The sequence below is a fragment of the Camarhynchus parvulus genome, chromosome Z (genome assembly GCF_901933205.1).
Source record: "Camarhynchus parvulus chromosome Z, STF_HiC, whole genome shotgun sequence".
Classification (NCBI taxonomy): domain Eukaryota; kingdom Metazoa; phylum Chordata; class Aves; order Passeriformes; family Thraupidae; genus Camarhynchus; species Camarhynchus parvulus.
In genome coordinates, this window is record NC_044601.1 from 12,009,190 (window position 1) to 12,022,559 (window position 13,370).

At 45.6% G+C, this 13,370-nt stretch overlaps 1 protein-coding gene across 1 annotated transcript; it reads right to left on the reverse strand.

Moving 5' to 3' along the window:
* Positions 1-1,133: 1,133 nt before the first annotated feature.
* XPA (XPA, DNA damage recognition and repair factor) lies at positions 1,134-8,114 on the reverse strand. The gene is made up of 6 exons (XM_030969024.1): positions 7,861-8,114; positions 7,380-7,508; positions 5,214-5,319; positions 3,472-3,637; positions 2,718-2,835; positions 1,134-1,372 (listed from the first exon to the last, which is right to left on the reverse strand). Exons 1-6 carry the CDS (start codon positions 8,030-8,032, stop codon positions 1,224-1,226), a joined length of 840 nt encoding a protein of 279 aa, XP_030824884.1. The 5' UTR covers positions 8,033-8,114; the 3' UTR covers positions 1,134-1,223.
* Positions 8,115-13,370: the final 5,256 nt, after the last annotated feature.

A 13,370-nucleotide genomic window follows, 5' to 3' on the forward strand; every position in this document is an offset into this window, starting at 1 on the left:
GTTAGTGATTGTGAAACACCAGCCAGCTCCTTACAGAGCATTTCATTTGCCCCTTTATCCTGTCTGGGTGGTCTGCAACAGGCTCCCTCTGGCATGTCTGCTTCCATTGGCCTTCCCCCGACCCATACCCACAGGCACCCAACCTTATTGTCACTGCCCTTGAGCTCTGTACAGTCAAAACTCTCCCTCATGTACAAAGCCACTTCACTGCCTCTGCTTGCCCACTGTCCCTTCTGAAGAGCTCATGACCATCACTGCAGCACTCCAGCCATGGGAGTCATCCAACCACATTTCCATACTGGCAAATATGTCATGGTTTTCCTATTGAAAATTTCAGTTCTGCACAGCCACAGTGGCCAAGGCTCACAAAGGAAGTCTCCAGAGACTTCCCTGGAATCTGCAATATTTACAATGGTAAATAAATGTAGAGCTACACATGATCCTTTACTGCAGAACATGTTCCTTCACTTCAGTAACTGCCACATGTATTCCCCAACAGCTGCAAGAAGGAGAATTTAAAATTTAAACTTTTAAGCAAATTCACTCTACTGAAAGAAAACATCATTCAAGTGCATTTAAAAGTTCTGCCATGGAATGCTACTTCCCTCTTGCCCCAAGGACAGGTCTGGACCCTTGCCTTGGACTCTGCTTCAAAAGTTGGTGAGAAAAAAAAGAGAAAAACAAAAGATGTAGAGAATGCACCTAAGGATCTATCCTGCAAAATACAGTACATATATGTCAGAACCTCCCAAGAAAGCAGGCAGCTTTCCTTTTCAAAGAGAATTCTCCTCTCTTGGAATTGTGTATCCAAGCCAAAGGAGAACCTGTGTCATTATATGGCCTCCCACCACCAGAAGTGCCTGCTCTATCAACCCTCTGCCTGCCCATGACCAGGAACTGAAAACCAGACAATGGTCAGAAAATAAGGAGCCTTCCTCCTCATGGATACAGAAAAGCCACGGGAAGCTGACCTTGATTTCATCAGTGCATCAAGTACAATGATACAAACTTATCTTTTGACCACAGAAGATACCAATTGCTAAACTGTTGCTATATTCTACCCTCAGATCTAGCTTAAAGGCCAAAGCCTTTATAGAGCTTCTTGCAACTGAAAAATATAATGCTTCACAGAATTTGGCAACAGGCTGTTCATAATTACCATTTATTTGACTTAAGTACAAAATACTGTTAAAGACAAAGTAAAATTAAGAAATAGGTTAACACTACATCTTCTCGTAAGTTAATTCATGGCCACACACAGTGCATGTCTTTTTATATGTATCTTCATCAATGTTTTCTTCTGGTCCATATTCATGTTCATGGATACTGGCTTGTTTCTTCCACAAACTACTCCTCACGGCACGGCGGAGTTCTGGTAAAAAATACAAGAAAATTTTAATAAATCTTAGATAGCATTCAATAAAACTCAAGCTAACCAGCTTCCTGAGGTCTACAGATGACAATACCCTTGCTGCCTGTCTTCCACAAGGTCTGGGAAAGAATCTGCTCTTGCAAGAACAAGCTCTGACTTGCCTTGCAATCCTCACCTTGTTTGCATATTTTAAGGCCAAGAACTACACTGGCATGGGATCTCATAGGCAAAGATTTTCCATCTGGACTAAAGATGAGTTTGCTTGCTGCTTTTTCACACAAAGCCATTCAAAGATATCCAAAAGGGGTCGGTGGAATGTAAAGGAAAAGTTTTTATAGAACACCTCATTTATTTTACATGACCAAGAAAGAGTCATTTTCATTCAGGTCACAGTAAACCTCCCAAATGACTTGGCATTCTCTAAGCTTTATGCCCAATAATATGAGTTGCCTCTGCAGCATCCGCAGTGAAATCTGCGGGTTCTCTAGAGCGCACAAGCTGGCAGCAGGGCCCAAGATATTATCCGGATGCTGCAAGCGGGTGGCAAGAATACTGAACAGCAAAATGTGGTCACATTTAGAGCCAAGCCATTCAGGCTGCAAACTTGTCACGTTAATGCCTGTGCTTGCACTGAACTCTGGCATCTCGGCTACAGTCTGCTGCCAGTCCTTCAGTGCGCATAGCATCAATGGCCCGGACGGGTTATTTGTGCAATCCCAAGTTCTGCCTCCTTCAGACAGCCCTGGTACAGCCAGCCTGAGCTTTCTGCCCTTGTAACCACCACCCCAAAGCAAAGCATGGATTCTACAGGTGGTACAAAAGGTTCCACCCATCAAATACTCCTCTAAATAATAATTTAGAGGAGAAAAAAGCCGTAGAGCAATTTGCAGTAAAGACAGCAGCTAGGAATACTGTGAACAGGAAAACCCATTTTCATTACAGTCATTCCACCTGAAGCCCATCACAGATCTGTAACGCCCTGCTACAAAAATGGGTGTCTTCCACTAGCCAAAAGTATCAGAAGCAATCCATGGCACATTCCAGGTCATACCCAAACATTTGAAAAACATTATAATGAACCATTGTAATTGATTTCTGTCACATAATGTCCACAGGGCAACAGGGGAATTAAAAGCTGGAAGGGACCTCAAGCCCTGCAGTCCAACACTGCCCAAAACAGTCATCTATGAGGTCACACTAGAATGCTCAGGCTCACCCCCAATCCTGAAAACCTCCATTTTACCACACTGAGTATCTTCCCAGTAATTTATTCAGATGCAGACACAGGTTTAAACAGAAATGTACTTCCCTGCAGGTACTGAAGTATGTAATTTTAATGCTTTACCTTTAACTTTCTTGTCAAACTTCTTCTGTTTCATCTTTTCTCTGCTATCACGGCGGAGCTCCTTCGCTTCTTGCAATGCTTCTTCACTACCCCAGACTTCAAGTGAACGCTTGATTACCTACAGGATGGACATAAATGCCTTTTTTTTCCCTGCAACGATAAAAGTAAACTATTCTAACTTACAAATTTAATTTTTCCCTACACACACATAAACCAACCAACCTTCCTCTGCCTCCCACCTGTCTCTGCTCTTGTCTCACAAAAGACTGCACTCCTTCCACCAAAGAGGCAACACTGGTCTTTAGTATCAGCTGGATGTAACTTAGGAAAGCTTTAACCCAGCTCTAATTTTGTCCATATTTTACTAAAGCAGTATGATGGCTATGAAGTACCAAACAAGAAATGCCAAGAGCCCTGGGAAATACACTTGCCTCTCCTGCCGCCTCGTCAGGCAAAACCGTGAACACAGCTACAAAGGGCCACACACAGCTGCAGCTGCCCCATGCACTTCAGAGTAAAAGTGAAGGGCCATGTGCTTTGTGACTTGTAATTGTGCAACCCACTAAAGTTCTGCTCAATGAACATCTTTAAAATGCTCTCAAAGCCAGACATTTCCACAACTTGGACTGCAACCATTTAACTATAACAAGCTATACATAACACACTTAGCTTTGACAAAACCATTCAGGTACCAAGTGACAACCAAAACTGTATGAAGGTTAAAAAAGGTCTGAAACACACTAAGTTTCTATACCTGTAGTTTTAAATAAAGTTTCATTTCACCCCATCGTGAATTATGAGGGTTTTTCTTCACAATGAATCTGAGCACTGGTTCCCTCTTGTCTAAGTCACAGTCTTTAAGCAGATACTCTTCTTTTGCTTCTGTCCTTGTTATAAGCTTATGTTTATCTTCAACATCTCTGCAAGATGTAAAATAATGATGAGAAAGCTACACCCTAAAACCACAGGTTATTAACATCTAAGTCCCCATCCCTTCTAACATTCCTGAAATACAGGTAGCCCTAATACCCTCAGTTTTATATGCATGCAAATAACTTTGGATTCCAATTGCCTAGCTAAACTCCAGACTAATTTACTGAAATTAAGTGTTTAAAAATTCCCATTTCAGCATAGACTGAGAAGCCTGCTCTTCTAGAAAGGTTTTTCCTCTATTTTCTTACAAGAGGAAATAACTGAAACTTAAAATTAATATGAATAATTTCAGGTATTCACCTAACTCAGATGCAATCCAAGAAGACAGAAGCATGAGCCTCACATGGTCAAGAAAGAATGTGTAATGTGAGACAGGTCAGATCACCTGAGAACATACACACTCCATATGCTCCTAGATCTCAGAAACTGATTAGCAACACAGAGCACTTCCTTCTATAATGCAGGACAGTCGGCAGAGAAACCATAAAAGAAAGGTTCTTCAAAGACTGTAGCCTTTACCAGATAGATAATGAAAAACTCTGTAACCACAGCAGCATTTATGAGTTAATGGAAAAAATTACATTTACGCAATCCTGACTGAAGTACAACTTGAATTGCTTCAGCCAAAAGATCTGCCAAACACCAAGTGCTAACAACGGTCATCAAGGAAGTACTGCTGTAAATGTAGCTGCACTAGAATTCAAAGTTCACAGTAACAGCTAATGCACCAAGGACACTCCAGCCATCAGCTACAACAGCTTAGACCAAAGACTCCACGGGCTCCAAGCCCTGTCATAACATCCTTTTCCTACTGTAACTTCTGAAACAGAACTTTGCCTCCAATATGACTGCGAATTGCCTATACCACGTGCACATCCCTAACCACTCCCTGCAGTAAATGGGGAGGCTCCCAGAACTGGCTTTTTTTTTTCATTCACCCAATTCATTCTTACACACATGGGCAGCTGGCTGCTGCAGTTGGTTTCATTGCCCTGGTTATCTTGATGGCTTTTGGAGCGTTTTCTGTGTTAAAAGATAAGAGCATGCTCTCCTTTCAAGGTCAAACTCCTGCTTACCTCGCAGGCCAACCAGTAACCTCCCATGGGGGCTCTGCCCTTTGGCTGCTGTGCTTCCAGCACGCCCATGCTGACCAAAGTACCAACTGCACTTGAGTTAAAACACTGGGACCGCAAACATTGTCCTAATCCCTGCTCCGCCTCAGAGTGGATATTTGTGTTGCATCAGGTTTTCAAACGGCTCCAGTCTGCAACCAGACATAAATTTTCACACTGACAAACACACCAACTGCTCTCATGACATCCTATTACCATAATGTTGTATGAAAATCCACTATGTCCCCTATCCTAAGGCAGGCTCATGAGACAGTTTGTGATTCAATTCCATAATGGAACTTGCACAGGGTATCAAATTTAATTTACATTTTTTAAAGTTACTGAAATATGTCTCTTGCTGACAGTCTCTTTAAACGACTGTAACTCATTGAATTATAGCCAGCAATCTTTATGTAAAATGGTGTTTTTCTCTCCTGATTATTTGTAATACCTGCAATTATCACATGTTGCCCAATCAAAGTGCTGCATAAGGTAGGAGTCCATGAATTCTTTGCCACAGTCTCCACAGATGAGATAGTCAAATTCTAGCACAGGTGCTAATGAAAAGAAATATTTTTAAAGGGACTACAATGATAAAAACAAGCATCTAGAATTGGTATTACAGGCAATTTTACTAGAATTCACATAAAAATATTACAAACTAGTTTCACTCTGTCCAAGTTTTTTAGAACAATACAGTACAAATTCAAACCCATTTCCACACAATTCGATGTCTGTTGGAATGTTTTCTCCTAAGTTAAGCGTTAAGTACTTAACTTCAACATTTAAATGTATATTTAACTTAGCCATTGTTAAAAAATTCTCCACACTTCTCTCATAAAGTGCTTCAAATCCTCTCCTGCTACTTCCTCTGTTCTGACCCTCCTAAAATATGCCCTGATTTATAGAGGACATGCAGGCAGAAACAGGAGGAAGCAGAGAAGGGATTCAGTTTGAAGAGGGTGGCTAGAGCAGGAAACTACAAGAGCTGCGCTGGCATCATAGTTCTCTCAGCTCTGCTCCAGTTTTTTTCCTAGCTCAGCCACACCTGCCTCTCCCTAAACGAGCTCAGTGGAAGCCTGGGGCAGTTGGCAAGGTTCTTGTCCGTTCCAGCTGGCAGAAACGGAGGTGGATGGCCAGAGAGCTGCTAGGAGTGGAATGGGGATGGAGCTCCACTACAATCCTCTCCCCAAGCCCTCTCAGCACTGCTCCAAGCCCAGACTCATCTCAGCGCCAGCCACTGCTTCTGGCCGCATCCTCAACGGGCGGATCACCTCCAGCGTCATCACCATCTGCTTTTATGTTCCACAGGACACCATGAAACACCGATTCGGGCAACAACAGCTATAAGGAACATTCCTTGAACAGTAACATCGGAATTCTATCACAAAATTAACACTTCTATACAGTTTTGAAATCTGAAAGTGAAGCAGTCCTGTGAAATTTTAGGAACACCTGGAGCAGAAGATTAATGGTTAACATGCATGCAGCACCATATATTTTAATTGCGTTTGCATTTATAGCAGATCCGATCCAGCAAAGACGACATTTTATGTAAATTCAGTCCTACTAGCGACAGCCGGATGCTCAGTACTTCACAGTCATTTCATACTCTTACATCACATTCCATCATTTAAGGCAGTGCTCCCGAACAAGAAGACATTTTATTAAGACAATGACGTTATGAATTACACAGCAAAAAATACGCCCAGTGTAAAGGCATCCCAGATCTACTTTAATTTATTGTTAAACATTAGCCCATCAAAAGAAGCAAGGCTACTAATTGTTTACACCGTTAATGAAATCTGGTGCAGATTTCTAACAAAGAGATACACTGCACCAACAGCCCCGCAGCTGATTCAAGCAGAACAAAGCAAGACAAAGACAATCCCAAAGAAGAAAGTCGATCTATTTTGGGACCCTTACTTCTCCATTTGCTTTTTTTGGGGGGGAGAATATCGCAAGGCAATGTGCTGAAATCCTCCACCGAACGATCAGTAACTTGGCGCCAGCACGTTTTATAACGATAAAAGCTGGCACTGCAGCAGCGCTCCGGTCTTGGCACAAACCACGTAAATCCCAAAATCCCCACAACCGACGAAGCCGCGAAAATTTACGCTTATGTCGGTCTTAAAATTTAAATTCCCAGAAAGAAATAATGGAAATAACGTTTATGGGGGAGAAAAAAAAAATTAAAATGTGCTATACCCAAGGGCACTGGCTGTGTCCCACTTCCGCGGCTTAAAATTCTTCATTTTTAATTACCGCGCATTTGCTATAGCCGATTTAATGCTGAAAAGAATCGGACGCGCCACTAATCGAGCACATCCACAAAAACGTGTGAAGGAGGAAAAGGGATATCAGCAATAAAAGAAAAAAAGAAAAAAAAAAAAAGGAAAAGAAAGAAAAAGAGAGTAAGAAAGAAGAGTAAAAAAAGCCCGGGAAAAAAAAAAAAGGCGCCCATCCATCCCGCCCCGCTGGCGCGGCCGGAGCCGGCTCACTGTCGCCCCCGCGCCTTCCTGCCCTCCCCCGCCAGCCCCGCGCACGCGGCGCCGCCTCCTCCCACCGCCTCCCCGCCAAACCCCCGCCGCTCCCTACACGTTTTTTTGTTAATTACCGGGTGGGTGCACGATCTTCTCGCCGGCGCCGCGCTCATCCTTCTGCTCGCTCTCCTCCTCCTCCTCCAGGAAGAATCCCCCTCCCGTGTCCACGACCTTGGGGAGGGCCCGCGCCCGCGCGCCACCGCCTGCAGGAGCACAAACGAGGCGGGCGCTGCGTTAAAGCGCCGCCGCCAGCAGGGGGCGCGCGCGGCCGCCCCCACCGCGCCGCGCGCGCGAGGCGGGGGGCCGCGCGGAGAGCGCGCGCGTGCAAGAGCCCCCCCCTCCCCCACACATGTGGGGGGGGGCCCCGCGCCGCGGCGGATTCTCCCCCAACCCCCCCCCGCTCCAGCCACCCTACCGCACCCCCTAGCCGCCCCCCACCGCCTCACGGCCGGCGGAGCCCCCTTCCCCACATCTTTCCCCTCTCGAAACCTCCCCCCTATAAAAGAGAAAAGAGGGCGCGGGGACTCGCCCGTTCCGCCGCCGCCGCCATCCGACCTGCGGCAGGGTAGGGCCGGGCCGCCAGCCGCGCCTGCCGCAGTGCCAGCGCCCGCTGCCGGTTCCGCTCGATCTTCGCCAGCGCCGCCGCTGAGAGGTGCGGCCGCTCGCCCGCCGCGGTCGAAATCTTCTGCTCGTGGTCTTGCTCGTGGGCCGGGGCCGCGCCCGCCATGGCGGCGGCGGGAGCGACGGAGCCCCGTGGTCCCCCCCGCTCCGGCAGCCGCTCTCGCCCTTCCCCTCGCCGAGTCGCCGCCGCACTGCGCCTGCGCAGGGCGGGGGGCCGGGGTGGCCACAGAAGGGGCGAGGCCGCCCGCGCAGGCGCGTAGCCACCGCCCCGCCCCCTCCCGCGAGCCGCCAGGGCGGGGGCTCCGCCCCGCCGCCGCCGCGCGGGTGCGCCGGGAGGGCGCGCGAAGGGGGAGGGGAAGGGGGCGCGCGCGGCCAGGCGGCGGGGCGGGGCCCGCGGCCCGCGTGGCGCGCGAGGGTGGGGGCGGGGGCGCGCGCGGGCCGGGGTGGGGGCCGGTGTCGGCCGGGGGGGGCGGCTGTGTCGGGATCGGGACCGCGGGACCGGGGAGGGGACGGCTGGGGGAGGGGAGCCGATGATGACCCTGCGCTTTCTGCACCGTCCCCCGCCTCGGGCCCGAGCGGCCCCGTGGAAAAAAAAAGCCATAAATCCCGCCCCGCCCGGCAGGAATTCCTCAGCAGCGTCACCCAGCAATGCCCCTTTTGTCCGACCGGCCCGGCCCCGCCACAGCCCTGCGCGAGGCTGGTTCTCGGCCGGAAACGGCCCCGGCCACGTTTTCTGCCCTGAAAACTGTGCAGGAGCACTCTCCCCACTCCCTGCTCCTCCTGTTCGCGGCCCGCCGTGTCCCAGCCTCGCTCGACACGGGCAATAAGCGCTTTCCCAACAAAATCCCCGTCCTGCCCTTAATGGTTTCGCGTGTTCCGTGCAAGGGAGGATAAATGGAGGCTGCAGCCTCCCATACTAACGAGGGACGCGCAAATGGCTTTGTCATGCAAATGTGGCTCTAAGCCACTTTCATATAAAGCCACTTAATGCCGAGCAGCCAGTGATCCTCGCCCGCCCGTCAGGCAGTGCCTGCCTGTCCTTGAAGGAACGGAAATGGAGGCACTGGCACAGATGCGTGCTCCCTGCCTCCATGCTGAAACGGGATGACCTCAGCACAGGGAGAAGCCTTCCTTCCCTCCCCCCATACACCCCCCCCCCAAAAAAAAAAAAAAAAAAGCTCAGTCTCTTCCGTGAAACTAAACTAGTTTCCTGCCAACCCTTCCTTGCTGCTCCCAGAATACGTCCCTTGTGCCTCTCCGTTCAAACGCCCGCGGTAATTACCTGCGTGGACTGTGTTTCTCCTCTGTCCTAAAACATTTTATTTCTTTTTAGCTTGTCGTCCTCGCTTGGCATTAACTTTCGACAACAGCCAGCAGAGTGTGCTATGAACGCTGAGAAAAGAACATCCTGCTTCTGGGAAATTTATATATATATATCCATATATATATATACATAATATATATATAAATATGTACAGAAATGCAGATGAAGACATTTTAAGTGGTTCTAATACTTGCATGAGTGGTAGGTAGCTCCTCCCGTCAATTAAAATACTTCTCTTGTCGCAGATCACAGAACCTCTTCCTTAAAAATTAATAACCAAGTCATACTAAACCGTCTCCTTTCAGCAAGATTGCTTTCCAGCGTTTGTATAAAGTTGGAAAAGTGCCACAGTGGAGATGTCCAAATACGTTTCATAGTCAGAGAGAAGGATCTAGAACACAAGGTATTTAATAGATGAAAATGCAAATCGTAACCCCAGCGTACAGGAAGCAGCTTATGCAATTATACAGTATGAGCATACGTTTCTCCAACCTCATTTCTCCCTTTTTTGGACTGACTTACTGACAGTGGAGTTCCAAACAGAGTCATAAACACAGTAGAAACAAGTGAAATAAAAAAAGATAGAAGAAAAGCGTTTACTAGATGTCTTGGAAATGGAAATATTTGCTTGAAAAGCAAACACACGTGTGTTTGGATTCCCTATGCTATTCTGGTGCCTCTTCTTCCTTGTTTTGTAGGAGCAGACATTTAGGGAGGAGTGAACTGAGTTGTGCTTGTGGGGTAGCAAATACTTCCGTATCATTCATGAACCAAAACTGCCTTAAACCAAAGCCAAGTTTGAGACCCTGTGTAAGGGTTTTAAGGGCAAAAGGACATTATTGTTATGCAACCAAACTGGAATTAGGATTAAAACGAAATCAGAATACATAAACAAAAGCAAATTGTTCAAGGCATTCAAATAAAATTGGCTGTGGGCTGCAACTATCTATGCAAGTGTTAATTATTAAGTAAAACTGTTTTAGAAATATATACTAGAGATGTTTGGCTTTTTCTCAGGGGCAGTCTGACAATGCAATCAAAGCAGAATATTCTCCCCAGCTCTGCTTCTGACCAGAAGAATCAAATACAATACTAATTTTCATGGCCAAGAGAAGGTAATAAAACTAACAGTTTGTATTAGCAAGGAGTTACAAACTATCTCATATGCATTGCTCTGGCTATGCAATAATATTTGTGTTTAATATTAAATACATGTGGCTTAATGCATGCACATGAGATAATAATTATAATGGTATCTGTGTTTTAAACAGTTTTTCAAGTTCTGTATGCCAAGTAGTATCAAGTATTCCTTGGCTGCTGGTAGCCATGTATAAGAAGGTAGGCTGTCATTAATTGTCAAGCACAGATGTGCATTATTTCATAGCCACAGAGACCATCATCATTGAGGAGTTGAGTGCAAGGAGGCAGCTGAGCAGTGCTTCACAATTCATCACTCCCATGGAGGAAACAGAGAGCGGCAAGACAAGAATGTTTGCTGACTGTGCAAAATCTTTTTAAGTTAGCAGGGGGTGAGGGTCATCTGTAAAGAATTGTGGGTGATTAGGCAGTAAAAAAGTAGATTAAATACAGAGTAGATAAATGCAAGGTGATGTCATAACTAGTCGTAACTTTACATAAAAGGTAGGAATACCTGAATTATTGCTGCCACTCAGTAGTGAGACTTAAGTGTGTGGGCCCTGCATGAATGCCATCCTTATGTTCGGAAAAGCAAGGCACATTTGAAGGAAAGGGACAGAGAACAAAACCAGGAACACATTTATGGCACTCCAGAAATCTGTGGTGAATTCGCACCATGAGTACTGTTCCCTGTTGCGTTTCCTGCTTCTTAGAAAGAAAATGCTGGAACTAGAACAGAATAACAAGGATGCTGGGCTGTCTGACTTTGTGTCCCTTGAAAGGCACAATTGAGGTTTGGAGTTCTCACCAAAGAGGGAGGATGCATGAGGCCTGTCACATCCTATGTAACTTGTGGATGCCAGCTGACTTTCTGAGTACAAACCATCAGATTTGCAGTAGCAGAAGCCCAAGTCTAAACAGGCAGGAGAAGATGGTTCTTCGTTCAGTGCCTTTCTGAATGGCATGCTGAGTACAGGCTGTTTCTCTAGGGTGTAGGGAAGATAGGCCAAGTATTTGGAAGAGGACTGTGTTGAGAGTTAATGAATGAACACCCCCTCACGCTCAGGAAATTCCCTGAGCTGAAAGCAGTTGGTAGCTGTGGGAGTGTTGCAGAGAAGATATCTTATATTTGCCTTGCTTTTCCTCTTCCTTTGACGTTTGCCTGTGGCCTGTGGTGGAAACAGGATGTTGGACTGAATGGGTTCTTCATCTGAGGCAGTACACCTCTTCCTCTGTATTCATGGAGGATCACACTGAGCCACATGATAGCAATAAGCCTGTGCAATGGGGTCTTTCCAACCAATTCACTCTTCATCTGGGACCAGGAGTTACTTACGGAGCAGCTGCTGGCCGTGTATTTCTATTTTGCCTCATGATAAACTTCTTTCTCTGTGTTCTCAAAATCTTAGTAGCAATATGCATGCAGCTGCATTGCAGTTGCATACCTACAACCAAACCATCCTTTTGTCCTTCCTCAGTAGCAAATAATCTTTCCATGAGAAACAGACCTAAGTCTTACTTTTTCTATGAGTTTGTCTTTTGAACGAGCAGCTGTGGACAAAAATCTCTTTACTCCTCTCCCCACCCCTCCCACCTATCCCTCTCCCTCTGTTTGATGGCTCATGTGGTAGCATCAATTTTAGCCACATTCGAATTCAGTAGCCAGAAGCTGACTGGCCAATATACACAGGGTGTTGGGCTGCTGCCTCTGAGCATGACTAAGGCATTGGATTTTGTCCAGCGATTTCAAATGTTTTTTGAATGGGAGAGAGCAATTCAATTGCATCCTTAGGAACGTAGGGCAAAAAATACCACGCCCTTTGTGATTTTGTTTCCATCCTGTTTTAGCTTGGTGCACCTATTTCTTATGCTACCTTTAATAAATAAATAGAGAAATATTGTTGGCTGCTTGGTGAAAAAGAAGAATGTGACCTGTGAAAAGCAAAGTGAACTTGTTAAAACCAGATAGTGTACCTGCTTGGATTTGTATGTTTTCTTACTGAATTCACCTATGCCATAGCTCATAGATCAGGGATACACAGGGAATCATCCTGTTGGACAGAATGGGACATGCAGGGTAAATAAGGTTTGTCATCTCTTTGAGATTTTCTCATTTGCTCACTACCTGTAGGAGAGGATTTTCATAATAATGTGGCCTGTCTTCACGCTCCATTTATCGTACTCCAATTGATGTATGCAATCTTGGTTGAACAGATAGGTAATGGAGTAAACATATAACGTGTTGAATGCCTAAGCAACACATCTGAAACGAACAGGTAGGCAAGAATCAAAGTGCAATGTTTAGAGACAAAAATTGGCATTGTTCTCTGACAGGAGATCTTGATGCAAGTTTGTTATCATTTTCTCATTACAGGAGATGACAGAATTTGAAATTACAATGTAAATATCTTTTATTTGCTAGCATTGTACAAGACTTTTCTGTTTTATTCCTGAATAGGACTTTAATATGTTGCCTTTTAATATCAATAGAAAATGTTCATTTCATATCTGTGAACAGGAAAGTGTTGATGGCCACATGATGAAAAAATGCTGTTTACTGTTTCAGAGATTGCTACAAAGCTGACTGGACACTTTTGCTATTGATTGGCAATTCAGAAAGAGAAATCCTCTTCCAGTATTTTACCAGAAAAAGCCATCGTTCTCTTTGATGCACATAAAGAGTGGGAAACTGTAGCAAAAACAGCAAACAAGTTCTGTAACTGTGGTGTGGCAGCCTTTGGTGATTTGATATCTTCAATACAAAGGTCAAAAATTACTGAAGAACAATATGTATTTTTTTTCTGAAACTAAGACACTAGAATATTTTTCTTGCCTCACCAGTGGCTGGCAGAGAAGATTTTATAGAAATGGGTTTGAGGATCTGTCTGAGCTGTCCTAAAGTTGAGCTATTCAGTATCTGGGGCCTTTTTCCCAAGTGTGCAAGGAATAGCCACATATGATGTAAAAGGGATCTCTGTATTGA